This window comes from Anopheles gambiae, chromosome 2, assembly GCF_943734735.2.
Source record: "Anopheles gambiae chromosome 2, idAnoGambNW_F1_1, whole genome shotgun sequence".
In the NCBI taxonomy this organism is placed as follows: domain Eukaryota; kingdom Metazoa; phylum Arthropoda; class Insecta; order Diptera; family Culicidae; genus Anopheles; species Anopheles gambiae.
In genome coordinates, this window is record NC_064601.1 from 75,082,291 (window position 1) to 75,100,157 (window position 17,867).

General features: G+C 42.9%; 1 protein-coding gene and 1 long non-coding RNA gene across 2 annotated transcripts; both read right to left on the minus strand.

Annotated features, from left to right (window-relative positions):
• Window positions 1–237: 237 nt before the first annotated feature.
• LOC1275758 (membrane-associated protein Hem) lies at window positions 238–4,988 on the minus strand. Its single transcript, XM_315044.4, has 2 exons — window positions 4,847–4,988; window positions 238–4,395 (listed from the first exon to the last, which is right to left on the minus strand). Exon 2 carries the CDS (start codon window positions 4,181–4,183, stop codon window positions 818–820), a length of 3,366 nt encoding a protein of 1,121 aa, XP_315044.3. The 5' UTR covers window positions 4,184–4,395; window positions 4,847–4,988; the 3' UTR covers window positions 238–817.
• A 1,112-nt stretch (window positions 4,989–6,100) lies between these two features.
• Window positions 6,101–14,574, minus strand: LOC133391934 (uncharacterized). Its single transcript, XR_009765360.1, has 9 exons — window positions 14,287–14,574; window positions 10,784–10,862; window positions 10,589–10,710; window positions 10,460–10,511; window positions 7,168–7,494; window positions 6,970–7,097; window positions 6,632–6,905; window positions 6,445–6,569; window positions 6,101–6,369 (listed from the first exon to the last, which is right to left on the minus strand). It is a non-coding gene; the product is annotated as an uncharacterized LOC133391934 (long non-coding RNA).
• Between the last annotated feature and the right edge of the window lie 3,293 nt (window positions 14,575–17,867).

Genomic DNA, 17,867 nt, shown 5'->3' on the forward strand with positions numbered 1-17,867 from the left:
ACACTTTATTGACTCTCTTTATTGATTGATTGATAGGATTTTTTAACGAGCCTGTCCAAAAAGTGTTCCATAGCCCAATTTCCATTATATGAAGGTCACTTCCCATCAGAAAAGTCAAGGAAGTGTTCCACAACTATGAGAGCTCCTGGAAACGCTGTATTCTCCCATTTTCTAAATCTTTACAACGTTTTTACGTCTACTTTCGGAAAACGGTAACACCGCAAAAGAGGTATGAAATTTAACTGTGTTTACTTTTATTTTTTAATAAGCTATACCTAGAGCGAGTTTATTTCATATTCGAAATAAAAAAAAAGTATTGCCAAATGACGGTTACACTGTGTAATGTGTGTTTTGCTGGATGTTTTTGTTCATACGATTTGTTTTAATGATTAAATGCTTTTCCCTTATGAGTGTAGGTTGTTGCACAGGTAGTTACGAACGGACGGACCGGGGTAGGGGAGCTCTGCTGCATAATCACAAAGACCGCCCCTGTCCCGAGCCCATCCCCGGACCTTAACCGAAATTAACAGTGGAAATCGTACATCGATTCCGTTTCGCATCCTAAATTTGCTCTAAATAAATGCATCAAATGGAGGCTAGGCGTCGATGGGCCACCCCCATATGCGTGGATGCAATAAATAAATGTGCATAAAAATATGTGAAAAAGTTGCAGTATTTTTTGTTTCGTTTTCAGAATCGCCAAGATTCAATGAAGAAGAGGAAGGAGCGAAAGTAGCAATCCTAAAATGCAGCGAATAGTAGTTTTGGTCACATCGGAGGGTGTTTGGGGAAGTGGGAATAAGGGAAGGGTCGTCTTTTAGTGCATCAGCTGCTCCTGCTTGTACACCGCGTGGTAAGCGTTGCGGATGAGCGCGTACGGGAAGCAGGATTCGAGCAGATCCATCGTGAGGAAGGGTGACTCCTGCACGATCTGATCCAGCAGCAGGTAGATCGATTCCCGGTTCTTGATCGCTTCCTTGTCCGATTCCTGTCCGAGCCGCAGCAGCGAGGAGCTGGCCAGCGCCAGAAACTCCTTCATCCGGTCCTCGATGTCGTTCTGCCCGCAGATGGTAAACATGGCGCCGAATATGTTGTTTATCGCCACCGCCATACAGTGCGTATTGTTCGTGTGCGCCTCGAGCGACGCCCGGTAGAAGGAGTTTTCGTTTTTGGCCAACTTTGGAATGCTTACCGCGACGAACACCATCATCAGACAGATGTTCAGGTGGTCGCCCTCGTCCGGTTCGGACTTTTGGGCCTTCAGTGCGTTCGACAGGGCCGGATCGACCTTGCACTTCAGCCCGGCGGCCGACGCCATCTCGGACACGGTTTTGAGCGGATCGCCGCCCGGCACGTGCTCCTGGAAGTCCTTGATCGAGGAGAGCAGAAATGGGACGCGCTGCTCCAGCACGTCCACCAGCGCTTCCTGGGCAAGCTGCCGGAAGCTCAGTATCACGCCGATGATCGTCATGCGCTGCAGCAGATTGTCGACCTGCTGCAGCCGCTTGAACTGTTCCTTCATGATCTCCGGCTTGTCGAAGTTGCTGCGCAGTATCATCAGCACCTCCTTGTTCTGCACGACTAGCCGCTTCAGCTCCTGCACCTGGTTGGCGATGTGCCACATGAGCGACTCGTTCAGCAGCTTGATGCCGTACGGCCCGATCAGCTCCGCCAGCGCGCGCAGCTCGTTAAAGTCGGAAAACTCCTCCGGATTGAATGGTATGTAGCCCTCGGGGGAGATCGAAACGAACGCTTTCTGGTTGAGCGAAAACACAATGTTGCCACCGCTGACCTTGCGCAGCAGCGCATCCGAGTACCAGGTGTTGTAGAGCGCCGCGATCGTCTTCTCGCCGTGGCTGTCCTGGGGCTGCGTTTGCTGCAGCAAGCAGTTGTTGAACACACGCGTAATGTCGATATGCACGTAGTTTTCCACCGTTTGCAGCACGTTCATGTACGCCCGCACCGAGGCCAGCAGCTCCGACGGCTTGGCAATCTCGGACGTGTCCGGGCTGTACATCACCATACCGACCAGCGCGCGGGAGAAACGCGTCTCCAGATGCTGGCACAAGTACTCGCGCGGTGCGAACGCGTACTCCCACACGTTCACCGTGGGGCAGTAGTTGATGGCGTAGCACAGCTCGGTCAGTGCCATGTGCAGCTTGTCCATCGTGGTGAGCAGCTCGCGCGTTTTGCGGAAACTCTCGTCGCCCGGTCGCCGGATGTCGTCCATGTGCTTCTTGTTTTTGTCCTTCTTCTTGCGGTTGGCCGCCGCCGACAGGATCTTCGCGCAGTGCTTCGGCAGCAGCGCGTCCGCCATCATGCACTGCTCGTCGCAGATGGTGGTGATGATGTTTTTCGCCTCCTTCGCCATCTCGTCCAGGAACATGTTCACCACCGAGAGCGATCGTTCACGGATGTGGTGCCGCTCCTCGGGGCACATCTCGTGCGTACAGTTCTGGAAGTGGCTGCAGATCAGCGGGAACGCAATGATGTACCGGTTTTGGGCCGGAAACTCGAGACACATGTGGAACTGGTCCTCGAACATCTTGTTGTAGAAGCAGAAGATCGACAGATCGGACGTCTCGACGAGCGACTCGTCCAGAAAGTCGACCATCTTCGTGTGGAACACCATCGAGTCGAGCAGCCGGGCCAGGTCGGGAAAGTCGGTAATGCGCACCGCCGATTTGGCGCTCATGAACGTTTGCAGCCGGAACCAGTCCAGCCGGAATGCGCGAAAATCAAACACCTCGTTGTCCTCGACCTGCTTCACCGACAGGCTGACGGCCGTCTTGTACAGCGACGACAGGATGATGCTCTCGTCCTCCGGGCACATCTGCAGCTGCTGCATTTTGTAGTTCAGATCGATCGCATCGTACCCGGACAGATACTGCACGTAGTAGCGCTGCATCACCTGGCTGTACTTGCGCACGAGCGCGCGCAGCTCCTCCATGTGGAACAGCAGCTCGGGCAGGTGCCGATCGACCAGGTCCTCGGTCGACTTGCCCTTGCTCTTCACCACCGGCGGGTTGTCGTTGTGCCGCAACAGCCACAGGATTTCATCGCGCGCATAGCACAGCCCAATGAACACGAGCAGTGCCTTCGGGCCGAGCAGACCCGGCTGGTCCGTCATGATGAGTGCCAGCTCTTTCAGCGCCGTGCGCAAAAACTTGCGCCGCTCGCGATGCAACAGTGCTGCCTTGGAGATGGCCTGGTTGTAGCACTCCTTCACCTCGGAAATGCGCTTTCCGTACCCCTTGATGCCCTCGAAGTTGGTCTGTATGTACTGGTGGATGTAGATCACCTCGTCGCGGAACAGGGCCACCACCCAGCTCGAATCCAGCGCCGATATCCACATGTTGCTCACCAGGCCCTGCTGCGAGAGCGCTCGATGGTCCAGCATCAGCCCAAAAATAACCCATCGGTCGAGCGTTTCGAGCGAAATGTACTCGCACGACATCGTGTCCGTTTTGGTCGCTTTCAGCAGCATCGCGGGCGTACCGATCAAGCTCAGCACCTGCAGTTCGCGCCACTTCTCCGCACTGAGGTTGCGCATCGAGTAAATCTTGGTGAGCGAGTTGATGGCGCTCGACAGCAGCCGCTGATGGGGTACGAACTCTTCCGACAGCTTCTTGATGGGCATGTCGTAGTCGATGATCATCTGGCCGAGACGCGGGAATGCCTGATCGCTCTGGGTGTGCTGCATCTCGTACGCGGCATTGAACAGCCCCAGCACGGCCTTCCGGTCCTCGACGCGGGACAGCAGTATCATGAGCGACACGTACGTCGTCACCAGGTCGAGGTAGTTCTTCGTCAGCTCAAAGTTCAGCGTAATGTCCAGATGGATCTGGAGCGCATCCATCGTGGTGAGAATCTCGCACACATTGTCCTTAAAGTCGAGCAGATCGACGAACGTGTAGTAGTACAGCGAGAGCGACTTGATGATTTCCGACTTGATGCTCGCGATCGCCGTCAGGCCCTTGATGTCGATGTTCGGGAACCGCTTCACGATGAATTTGATCGACGATTCAAGCGACTTTTCCGAGAGAAAGCCGGGCTTCGATTTGGTGTCGCCGCACGCCTTCTTTATGTTGTAGATGCGCGTCAGTATGCCCACGCCGCGATCGTTCAGGATGATCAGCTTTTCGGCGATCTTTTGCTGGCTCGGATTCAGCTGGCGAGCCATCGTGGTTTAGCTTGCGTATTTGCGTGTTGCGTGCGTGTGTGTGTGTATGTGTGAGTTGCGTACTGATACGGGCGCGTTCTGTTCTGTGCAATCGGCAATGCTGCTATCATCCGCCAGGTTGGTTCCCCCGTAGACTAACGCATTGCTCTTGCTGATTTGGATGGCGTTATGCTCGGTTCGTGCTTCATGCGCCACGCACAACACTGTTTGGCCTGCAACAAAAAGGGGGGGAGTTGAAAAAGAGGGAATGTTAATCAACGGAAACTGAGGATAGCAGGCAGTTTAAACCCAATAATCATTCGACCGGGAAGTGGACGCTGGTGCGTGCTGGGAGCTCGCTTCGGCATTTATATGTTCCTCCCTCTTCCTTCTCTTTCACTCTAGTTACATTGTTTATCACATTCCAGCATCAACAACAAATGCACTTTGATGCTTAGCTCATCGCGGCTATGGGGGAGGTATTTTTTGCTTTTTTTCTCTTCCTCCTATTTCTCTGCACCGTTGTTGACTCATGTGCGGTCGACGGGTGGTAGAGAGGGAGGAAACCAAAACTGGGCGAGTCCATGGCAAACATCGGTAGGCCCTAGTCTTGAACACATAATTTCACCGGCTACTGCACAAATGGTACAATGTTTTTAATGCATTTCATGAAATGACTATTACCTCTGCCGTTTAACAACACTTTCAGCGATTTTTATTGGCTTTTTGCACAAATAAAACACTTTGTATTATTCAGCACCACATTAAGCATCGGAACACTCTTCGCACAAACACAAACGACAAAGGGGGAGAGAAAAATGCTGTACGTGTGCTGTCAAACTTCGGGTAAAAAAAAATGCTTCATGCTGGTACAAGGAATGACATTATACCAGCTCAATTTTTGAATGAAAGTTTCTTTACTAAATTATTGTTTTTATAAATTTTGCAGCATTTATAATTTATTTAAATAAAAAATATTAGTTTTTTCTATCATTGTTGAGGAAGCATGCTTTAAATTAAAAACATTGTTCCTTTTCACTTTTGTAAATGGATCGCCCACTGTGATTGTGCAACGCAATGCTAACGCCATCTATTGGCTATTTTGTAACAAAATGGTTTGTGTATATGCTACAAGCAAATAATGATACCCTACTGACCAAATCTAAATTGTCGACGTTGTGTGATCTAGTGATGGGCAAATCCGGGTTTTCAGTCGGAGGATTCGAATCCAAAGGTAAAACTGGATACAGTTGGAGTTAATATTAAACGAGGCGAATGAGTTGAATCCAATAAGAGTGAGTCCCTTGCCGACACATAGAATGAGTGAGTTGGATCTTTAGGGGCGTGTGTGGTCCCTACTTTTTTATTTGAACATCACAACTTGCCTTGCGAATGCGTATAGTAGCGTTTAGCACAGTTTATTCTGTATTACAAAAGTTAAGCTTATGAACGGTATGCGAGAATAGACGCGAACTCAAGCGTTACATGTTAGACTTCATGTTAGAGGATGGAGACATCCATCTTTTATAAGTCGACCCAGATCCAGGCATACGCTGATGATATAGCAATAATTAGTCTTCGGCTTCGGATATATTTCTACGCCCAAGAAGAATATCATTTTCATTTGCTTACGACTTATCTTTACAGGAGTTTGGAAGTTTCATTTCCATCATAATAATGTTTAAATTCTTCAGTATGTTTTTCAAAACTTCATGGATCTATTACCATCGTTTTTTCACGTTTTCTACAATATGCATTTGATGAAATGATTCAACAATGCATTTTGATGCATTTTGATTACAACGTTGTATCATTTTAGAAAGGTTTACCTTTAGTTTGCTGTGTGCCGTGTAAAGCGAAAATCGCATTATGATTTACATAATGATCAGTTTAAAATAAAAACACGTTTTACTGCACTAAAATCAAATAAAAATTACCTTTAAATCGTGAGGGTTGTTTTATTACTCTCTTTTACCATTAGAATTTTTGTTTAAATGGATGGAGTAATGAAGCTCGCTCTCATCGTACGGATGTGGTTTTCGCGAAATCTTTGCTGGTGTCAATGTGATCGAGCATCGCAATTGTTGGCATCGCCGCTTTGAGCAATTGTCCCCAAATGTCAATCGGACAGCTCCCCTCAGACCGCACCTTCTTAATCGAACCAATGGTTTGCAGAGCTTATGCTCATGGTGGAGTTTGATTCCAAACTAAAAATAATGAATTTAAGTTTCTGAGTATTGTAAGTTGATTTCTATATCCAAGGTCCTTCCTAATATGCCTACCCATGTGTCGCACGATGCAGCTCAAACACTTTATATTCCATCATTCGTAACTTCTGCTGTAGTTGCACGTTTTCTGTATTGGCCGCATTGTTGAGCTCAATTGCTGCTTGCAAATCAGCAGTAAGCTGAAATGAATTAATTATCAATTAAATGCAATTTAATTCAAGATGTTGTTTAAGTTTAACACCTTTTCATTGTGCAAATTAAGATCAGTTTTCTCCTTTTCGGACTGTTGCAAGCTTTCATTAAGCTTCGTTACTTCTGAAAGATGCTGCTCCGTTTTACAATCAATCTCTTGTTGAAGAATCACATTTTGTATAGAAAGTGCTTCTAGTTCTATAATTGAAATTAAATTCAATATAACTGCGGTACAAATAATCAGTCTAATTTTATAAACTTCTACACTCACCTTTTCTAAATCGACTTGTTTCCTCCTCTTGTTCCCGGCTTTTGGATTTAGCCTAAGTACAGTAATGGTTTGTTTAAAATTATCACCTAATAACCTATCATTCAATCATCTTTTACCTTTGCAAGGTTGGTCGCAGCTGTTTTAAGCTCTGTATCAAGTCGTTCGAATTCTATGCGATGATCTTCGATTTGTTTTGCCAAATTTTCTGACAAGCTTCGTCGAAGCTTTTGCTGCTCAAGCAATGCTGTGCAATGGAAATTGAATTGAAAAGTTGTTATTTGAATGTAGTATATTTAGTTATTTTACACACCAACCAACTTTCAAATGTTCGTTATCAGATTTTACTATTGTAAGTTGTGTTTCCACCTGCAATGATAATCATTGAAATATATTAGCTCTCTAAGCATTTCTATAAGCAACACATCATTAAGATGCAATGAAGTAATTATCACTTGAATATAATAAATTAAAGACGTTGTTTGAGTTGTATACCCTTTTAATGTGCACATTAAGATCATTTTTCTCCGTTTCTGTCTTTTGCAAGTTTTCATTGAGTGTAGTCACTTCTAAATAGTGTGTCTCCGCTTTACAGTCCATCTCTTCCTTAAGATTTGCATGCTGTTTTGAAAGCTCTTCCAGATCTATAAATGAAATAAAATTCTCATTTAACTACGTTGGAAACAACATTTCCCCGCATCGATGTGATAAAATTCAAATGTGGATTGTTTTGTAGTTCCATCACATCGAAGCAAACAATGTTCGCATCGAATTAAAATGGGTTGAGAATATGAATGCAGGCATTAGTAAGCCGTGTAAAATATTGACATCGAAGTCGATCAAAGATGTTGAGATCAATGGTAAACGTTATTTATTCAATTGGAAAACCCTGTAAAGGCCGGGCTACATTGATCGTACTCCTGAGTGTAATTTCGATATTCACTAGCGCATCTGGCGGCGGCTGGTGGAAGCTTTTTTTGGTCTTCAAGGGAATAGTCATGCCGGATCTCAAATTTAAGTAGTTTTTTCACCGTTTTTTGATGCGAAAATGGCTGAAATACTTGCACAACATATTCATCTACCAATTACAAAGCTTTTTCAGTCCAGTTAAGGTAAAAAACATGGAAAAATAACATATTTTCTGAAGCGGCTCCAAATTGTTTGGAAAAATGCTTCGGTCAGCCGCCGCCAGATGCGCTAGTGAAAATCAAAATTACGCTTGCGAGTACGATCAATGTAGCCCGGCCTTAATGATTTTAAATCTTAATTTATTCTTAAGGCCGGGCTACATTGATCGTACTCTCTGGTGTAATTTTGATTTTCACTAGCGCACCTGGCGGCGGCTGACCGAAGCATTTTTCCAAACAATTTGGAGCCGCTTTAGAAAATATGTAATTTTTCCATGTTTTTAACCTAATTTGGACAAGAAAAGTTTTGTAAAAGGTAGATGCACATGTCTTATAAGCATTGCATCCATTTTCATGGCAAAAAACGATGGAAAAACTACTTAAACTTGAGATCCGGCACGACCATTCCCTCGACGACCAAAAAAAGCTTCCACCAGCCGCCGCCAGATGCGCTAGTGAATATCGAAATTACACTACGGAGTACGATCAATGTAGCCCGGCCTTTAAGGCCGGGCTACATTGACCGTACTCGCAAGTGTAATTTCGATTTTCACTAGCGCATCTGGTGGCGGCTGGTGGAAGCTTTTTTTGGTCATCGAGGGAATGGACCTGCCGGATCTCAAAATTAAGTAGTTTTTCCATCGTTTTCCATTGCAAAAAAGGATGCAATGCGTGCAAGACATGTGTATCTACGTTTTACAAAACTTTTCTCCTCCGATTTAAGTAAAAAACATGGAAAATTAACGTATTTTCTGGAGCGGCTCCAAATTGTTTGGCAAAATGCTTCGGTCAGCCGCCGCCAGATGCGCTAGTGATAATCAAAATTACGCTTGCGAGTACGATCAATGTAGCCCGGCCTTTATATATTAAGGCCGGGCTACATTGATCGTACTCGCAAGCGTAATTTCGATTTTCACTAGCGCATCTGGCGGCGGCTGACCGAAGCATTTTGATAAACAATGTGAAGCCGGTCCAGAAAATATGTTATTTTTCTATGTTTTTTACTTTAACTGGACTGGAAAAGCTTTGTAATTGATAGACAAACATATTGTGCAAGTATTTCAGCCGTTTTTGCATAAAAAAACGGTGCAAAAACTAATTAATTTTGAGATCCAACACGACCATTCCCCCGACGACCAAAAAAAGCTTCCACCAGCCGCCGCCAGATGCGCTAGTGAAAATCGAAATTACACTTGCGAGTACGATCAATGTAGCCCGGCCTTTAGGGGTATTTTCATGACCTTCTGTAATTGTTTTAAGGCCGGGCTACATTGATCGTACTCGCAAGCGTAATTTTGATTTTCACTAGCGCATCTGGCGGCGGCTGGGTGAAGCTTTTTTTGGTCATCGAGGGAATGGACCTGCCGGATCTCAAAATTAAGTAGTTTTTCCATCGTTTTCCATTGCAAAAATGGATGCAATGCGTGCAAGACATGTGTATCTACGTTTTACAAAACTTTTCTCCTCCGATTTAAGTAAAAAACATGGAAAATTAACGTATTTTCTGGAGCCGCTCCAAATTGTTTGGCAAAATGCCTCGGTAAGCCGCCGCCAGATGCGCTAGTGAAAATCGAAATTACGCGTGCGAGTACGATCAATGTAGCCCGGCCTTTAAGGCCGGGCTACATTGATCGTACTCGCAAGCGTAATTTTTATATTCACTAGCGCATCTGGCGGCGGCTGACTGAAGCATTTTGCCAAACAATTTGGAGTCGCCTCAGAAAATACGTTATTTTCCATGTTTTTTACTTTAACTGGACTGGGAAAGCTTTGTAATTGATACATAAATATGTTGTGCAAGTATTTCAGCCGTTTTCGCATCGAAAAACGGCGAAAAAATTAATTAATTTTGAGATCCGGCATGACCATTCCCTCGACGACCAAAAAAAGCTTCCACCAGCTTCCGCCAGATGCGCTAGTGAAAATCAAAATTACACTTCGGAGTACGGTCAATGTAGCCCGGCCTTTACAGTTTTAACTTAAAGGCCGGGCTACATTGATCGTACTCCGTAGTGTAATTTTGATTTTCACTAGCGCACCTGGCGGCGGCTGAACGAAGCATTTTGCCAAACAATTTGGAGCCGCTCCAGAAAATTTGTTATTTTTCCATGTTTTTTACCTTAACTGGACTGGAAAAGCTTTGTAATTGATAGATGAATATGTTGTGCAAGTATTTCAGCCGTTTTCGCATCAAAAAACGGTGAAAAAACAACTTAAATTTGAGATCCGGCACGACCATTCCCCCGACGACCAAAAAAAGCTTCCACCAGCCGCCACCAGATGCGCTAGTGAAAATCGAAATTACACTTGCGAGTACGGTCAATGTAGCCCGGCCTTAATAATGTATTGATACCTTTTAATGGTCAAAAATATAAAAAAATCAAATCGAAATATCAATTCCTTGTACGAATATATTGTAGCCACACACACAATATCACACACAATTCACTTGTCATTCACGTATTTTGATGAGAGCACCTACCGTCTTGCCATTTTTGCGCAATCTGCTCTAGACGTTTATTTTCAATTACCAACTGGAACAAAGAACAAAAACGAACAAAATCCACCATTACTATCTCTTACTATTATAGGAGCAGTACAAAAGCCTTACATTTGCAAATTTTTCATAGTTTTCAGGCCACTGTTTAGAATCCACTTTGTCTTCTCCTTCATCCTTCTGGTTTGATGCTTTTACTCCCAGGTTGAAATCTACTTTCCAATTCACGTTTGGCACTAAAGATAGTAAAGATCAGCGGTTGGTGTGCTTGATGCGGTTTATCACCAGACGTAAAAAACAATGACTCACTGAGCGGTTGCATTATTGCACTCCCCCATTTCTTCAATTTCTTATCTATGCCTTTGGACGATTTTTTGCTCTTGGGCTCCTGCAAATAAATCATACATTTTTTAAATTAAATCTCTTAACATCAACTATCCAAGCTATTAAACGACTGGGAAATTAAACATTAAATAAAAAGACCTACGCGATCATGCCAGCCTATACTATAGGTTTTTGAGAACAATTTTGAGAATTGTATTAGGTTAACACAATCGCAAGAGAGAGCAAAAGGACAAAAAGAATAAGCATAAAAAAATCCTTGAAAAAAAATGAAAGATTATTAATTTATTAGGGTAAATGTACTTATTAGGATTGAAGCAGAGGCAGGAGAAGCTGGCGCAAGTGGCAGAACAAGGCAATCACCACAACAGCAGCACAGCAGTAACAACAGCGACAGCATCGGCGCCGACGACGAGGTGCCCCCGCCATCTCTGGATGAGATTGCCAGCGCTATCAAGCAGCTAAAGAGCAATAAGTCTGCCGGCAGCGCTGGACTGGCGGCCAAGCTCTTCAAGATGGGGCCGGAGAGGCTTACCGTCGAAATGCATCAGCTGATCGTGAAAGTCTGGGAGCTGGAGGAACTACTGGAGGAGTGGAAGCTGGGTGTTATTCACTCAGTGTACAAAAAGGGCTGTTCTGCAGACTTGCGCCCCTTGCTACAAATTTTGTCGGCAGCTACCAAGCTGGGTTTGTTGGAGCCAAATCCACCATCGAACAAATTTTCACTCTACGGCAGATCCTCCAGAAGTGCCGAGAGCACCAGATCCCACCACACCACCTGTTCTTCGACTACGACACCATAGACCGGAAAGTGCTATGGAGCATCATGCAGCGGTACCACTTCCTTGGGAAGTTGATCCGGTTGCTAGAGGCCACCATGAACGGGGTGCAGTGCAAGGTGAGAGTATCAAACTTGACGACGGAATCGTTCGAATCTCACAGGGGTCTGAGGCAAGGTGACGGACTATCCTGTCTGCTCTTCAACATCGCTCTAGAAGGTTTCATTCGAGGCGTAGGGCTAGACCACGACATCCGTGGCACGATCCTCTACCGGTCTCTCCAATTTCTTGGAGGACAACATCGAAAGTGTGTGAGGCGTACACCCGACTCAAACGCGAAGCAGCAAGAATTGCATTGAGGATCAATGCGACGAAGATGAAGTACCTGCTTGCCGGTAACTCAGACCATCTGGGAAGCAGTGTATTAATTGACGGTGGTAGCCTCGAGGTGGTAAAGGAGTTTTGCTATCTCGGGACGGTCGTTACTTCCGACAACGACATCAGCAGCGAAATCCGGAGATGCATTGTGCAAGAGAATCGGGCATACTATGGGCTTCACTGACTGCAGAGATCCAGAAGTCTTCGATATATCGCGATATATAGATATATCGTGAGATATATCGCACATTGATTCACCCGGTGGTCCTCTATGGACACGAGTCCTGGACCATTCGAGCGGAGGATGCAAACGCTCTGGGCGTGTTTGAGCGACGTATCCTCCGGACCATCTTTGGCGGTGTATTCGAGCATGGAGCGTGGAGGAGAAGGATGAACCACGAGCTTGCTGAGCTGTACAGCGGACCGAGCATCCTGACGGTGGCGAACGGTTCGACAGCGATCCCCAGTTCTGCAGAAGGCGCAGGGGAACACAGCGAACATGATGCCTAGACCAGGTGAAGGGAGACATGACGGAGATCCAGTGTCTGCATGGATTGGAGGCTACAGCCAGGGACCGAGGATCCTGGAGAATAATTGTTGACCGGGCCATGTCACATCGACGTGAGCAGGCCAACAAGAGAGAAGGAGTGTACTTATTAGGATAAATGTACCATAATTGGTGCGATTTGTAGTGGTACAGGTGTGTTTTAATGAATTTAAAATGTCGGGATGGAAAATCTATGAATATTTTACCACATAGCATTTGGAATATGTTTTATCTTCGCAATCACATCCATGTTTAACCATCAAACACAAAAAATTTACGAAAAAATACATATTTTCTTTGTGGTAAACAAAGATACCTCAAAAACTGTGTATAATATAAATTGAACTTAGTTTTCATGCTTTGTTTGTAGGAATAGTAAGGATTACATAGGAAGGAATATTTATAATATTGATTTCTTGCGCCCGGAAGGAATTTGACCGTAAAAAATGTATATATTTCATTAATGATTTTTTTTACTTAAGTACTGCATAACACCTGTTGTCAACCTACACCCAGAAGAGTATGCTTGATTTGAAGTCAATTTTTCACTCGGCTAGATATGTGAATTTTGGCCTTTTTTGGTAAATTACTTACAGGAAACTCACTTATGTTGCTTAGTTTAGTGAAAACAATAAGACATGCTAAAAGATCAGGTAAAAATCTAAAATATTTTGTTTTTACTGATTTTATGACTATAACCATTATGAGAACATGCTTGTTTTGTGTATGTTTAATGGCACTATGGTGAAAAAAACAAATATGGTCAAAAGGCAATGAATTTTTGTAAATTAACAACTTTTCATAGCAGTTATGTCGAAGAACTAATAAATGCATTGCTATGTGGTCATTTAAACGTTAAAATATGAGTTTCGTTATTAAATCCTGGATTTTGAAAAACTTTTAAACCCTTTGTAAAAAACCAGAAAACATTTCATATTAACATAACTAACATAATTATTTTTAATTTATCGTATGCAACGCATTTTAGTGCAATACCACCATTATCGGTACTACCACCACTATAGGTACGTTTACCCAACCGTGATCATGAAAGGTTAACAAATTGTGTTAATTAAAAAAAAAATCCATTCAAATTACGTTTTTTTTTAAATCTATATGTAACCATATACGTTCTAAATTGGTTTTTAGAGATTAGTATCCTTTAAAAGTATAAAAAAATTGTCAATTTCATTGTAATTTTTTGAAAGAACGATGTGCAAATGCCTTCGTGCTTGTTTTTTTCTTTTCGGTGGAATATCCAAAACAATCCATTAGAATGTGTTATACCGTAGTATCACATGCACATAACGGGCAGATTCAAGGTGATTTCTTTTTTAGTCTGTATGTATACGTATGTCGGGTGTGTCCAATTCTCAGTCTTGCTTCTACTCTTTGATCGCTGTAATCTAGTGGATCGTTCCAAGGTGGCGTAGCCTGATTTATTTTTAAATGGTTTGTTATGGGTGATTTGTTCCATATGTTTTGCCAACTCTGATTTATTAATTCTTTCCACCACTAGGAGGCATAACCTCTGGACGCTTGAAGGCGACAGTCATGACAGTGCTGAAAGCTCCACAATTAGCTGGTTTTCCACCAACAGGTGACACCAAAAGCTTTTTTGGTATGTTTTTAAATGCTCCAGTCATTTATTGTTTGCAAAACGAATTCGTTTTTGATACCGCTTTCCCTGGGTGCTTAAATCGTTACGATCCCGTTTAGGAGTCGTGTTAGGTATATGTGGCGCTTCAGTATCTGCTCTATCTTACCGTTGTTGACCTTTTTTCTTTGGTATTCCCGTCGCCTTTACGCCCATTTTCTTCGTCCTCTGAATTTTCACCTTTCACTGAGGTAGTTTCTTTATTTACCTCTTTATCAAAACTTTCATTCTCACTTTCTTCCTCTTCATAAATTTCATCTATGTCCAACATTTCATCAACCGATTCGGGTATAAAATCTTGCCCGAGTTCTAGAGCAGTTTGAGCCAGGTCTAGAATGAGTTAGCTAGCCACATTGAAAGTAGAAAAACACCGCCAAACGTGCAATCACACTGCTACAGCAACGATAAACTGACTCATTTCAGCTTCGTGAATATAATCATTCTTGCGTGATGCGCATGCGTTAGTGACTTGTGACAAAAATAGTCCAATAAACCGTTTTGCGCATCGCAAACTCACAGCCTGTCAACATATGCTTCTTAAACAGCGTCAAAGTTCTTGGCGGATATTTTAAATATCGCTTAAGTAGCATCGGTATGCCGCATTGAAAGAGATTATATTTATTGTGTTTTATTTTCAAGCAAGACGTCATCGTTGAATAATTTGCTTGCTGAAATATGTGCATGTAAATTATATGTACGTAATTTTGACATCAATTGCGTCGAAATAGAACTTTACACACCAAATAAAAGACTATTAGAATCCTCAAGCATTTGTTTTACGTCTACGTTAGTGCTACTGCTCAACAAAAGCACTTAATGAAATATAATTATTATTTTATTTTTAGTTTGTAATTGTTGGTTGACTATTTTCCTTAAAAAAATTTATTCATAATGAAGGTAAAAAAACGCCAAATGATATTTAAATCGTAATGAGCTCTGCCATCAAACATAGGATCTTCATCGCTAACATTGCCACCATCAAAGTCGTCTTATCATCCTTGGCTGAAATTCAAATTGGTCAAAAAGAGTTAATCCTTGGCCTTGAAGGGCACGAATCTACTCTTCCAGCCTTCCGCTCAATAGTCTGCCGTCTGAATCAGTAAAAAATCCACAACAATCCTCGTTTTCTGTACTGCTAGACAAGGGAAAAGAAAAGGGCAGCTACCTAGATCCCGACTGAAATCCATTATTATTCGCTCTTGGGCTTTGGAAACGGCTCCTGCTAGGCATCGTGCCTATCAATATTCGTTGCCTTTGAAAAAAAAAATCAAGCTTCACAAGTAAAAGGGCAAGGGTATGGAGAAAAAGGAAAAACAAAAAAACCATCGCTTTCAGTGAAAGTGAGTGGGAAAGTTATGATCTGCTGCTTAAAAACACATCTCCCGGGCTCGGTATCTTGAATATTTAATTTTATTTATTTGTTTCCGTTTGCAAGAGGAAACTTCCGTGCTTGGGATGATTTTTTTCCTCGAATTGGTTGCACAAATTTTGGTTCATTTGGTACCACCGTTTGGGTGAAGAATAAAACGACAAAAGCAGAAACCGAAATAATAACAATAAAACATCGCCCAAAGAAAGGCCATCGCAGGAGTGGTCTAACCACTTGGTAGCAACAACCTCGAGAAAACACGAAGTGAAAACATGAATAGAATTATCAACTGATTTCATGTTTCTTTCGAGCATCTTTATGCTCGTGCTCGTGTTTTTTTCCCGGTCTCTATCCGGACAAATCGAAAAAGGCCCTCGCATACCGAGCAAAACCAGTGACGTATCTGTTGAGCTGATCTTGGGTGGGCCGGAAAATGATTACGAATTTAACGGTAACCCCTGCGAGGGTCCGTTGGCAGCAAAATATGGTTTACAGTTTTTGCCACCGAGAAGAAGGGACAATCTCCTGTCGGGTCGTGTACATCTTCTCACGAGTGGATTTTATCATTGACATCGTTGACGAGGCAGAACGATGATGAATTTTATCGGTACGGGTGGTGAGGTCGATGCTCTTTCATTCGCTAACTGCACTAGGGCCAATTGGATCCATCCGATTGAATTGGGGCTGGACTGTGCTTTTGGTAGCACAGCTCCTTTTCGATGAGAAGTTGAATGAGATACGCAATCAGATGACGGAATGAAAGTGAGTGTGAGCGATGATCGTCTGAACGTGAATGCAACAGGCAGCTTCGGTTGTTTATCGAGTAAAATTGTGACAGGGTGATCGAAATTGGATTCATTTCGATAGTGGTAATCTGTATTGCAATGGATTATTATTAGTTAAAATGACTAAATACATCAAGTGATTAAATAGAATCAAATTCGTGGCAGTTATGTATTTTGAATTGGGTTTACTTATATACCAACTAGTTTATATTATTAGTCGTGTGGTTACGTTACTGTAACACTGTTGCTGCTCGAGTATGGAGAGGGCAGAGGAGACTAGAAACAGAAAGATCTGTCATGTCTCCTAGATACTACCGATACCTCCTAATCAAACCGCTCCTCCATGTAGAGCGTTCATAAATTATCAAACGTACAGGGCCATGCGGATCAAATGAATAATTTTATTTGTTGTGCTATCAAGCAGAATCAAGCGGTGGATACACCTGGTACTTTGTACATTTGAACAAAAATATGAATTGCAAAATATAGTTATGAGTGGTATAACTTAAACTGGTTTACAGCAGTATAATATTATACAAGCACTGTATAAACCTTGCCCAACTGAATTGTCAAAAACGTCAGTTGGATAACACAGCCGAGCTCCTCACATTATCTCTCTTCTATTCCGACCGTTGGCGAATAAACACCTAAATCGTATCTCCACGACTCATTATTATATATTATCTGTATCTGCTATGTAAATACGCATACCTAGGTGAGTTACGAAAATTAGGCCAATCAAACATGTTAATCGTTAATAACGTTTTAATATGTCGTTTATAACACAGTGGGACGCCGTTCATACGGGTACCTTTTATCTCAGCTGTCAAAAGAACACAAAGTTGACATTCCTTGCTGAGGAGGACATTTGGAAAAGCCATTATCAGAGCACATTGTCATTATTAAATACATGGCAAATATTAAATATTCTCACTAAAAAACCTTCTTCTGCTGTTTTTGGCTTAAAACCCGTTGTCGGCCAAAGCCTGTCTCTGTACCACTTGGGGATGGCACCTATAACGGTCATATTGTTAAGTCGTACGAGTTGACGACTATACCTCGAGATCGGCTAAATTGAACGACCATAAAAAGAGACTAGGTTTTACCAGACATAGTACAAAATCAAAAAAAAAACTTGTTTGTGATAAGAAACATACTTGGACCCGTTGTCCGTATTATTCGAGTATTCGAGCGAGGTTGAGTCTCGATAATCCCGGATAAAAGGCGTTCCACTGTAGTTGTTTTTTTGCTGAAGAAAAAAAAAAAATAGACAAAAATGAAAAATATCAATCATGAATGAGCAACAAATAAAAAAGCATTTTTTTGAAATTTTGTAAAGATTTGTTTCCAGCATGCGACGGTCACACTTCATTTTAAAGAAAAAGCTACAAAAAAATGATCAGCTAGGGTAAAAATGATCAGGTTTTATAAATAAAAATATATGTGGTATCATAATTTAAAGCATGCATTTGTACTACTTAACAGTATGTTAGTACTTTTTATGAACATCTTACAGAAACTACTTAAATTATGATA

Bases quoted from the DNA above. Each gene is read 5' to 3' on its own strand.
- LOC1275758 (XM_315044.4), bottom strand. From the start codon at position 4,183: ATGGCTCGCCAGCTGAATCCGAGCCAGCAAAAGATCGCCGAAAAGCTG.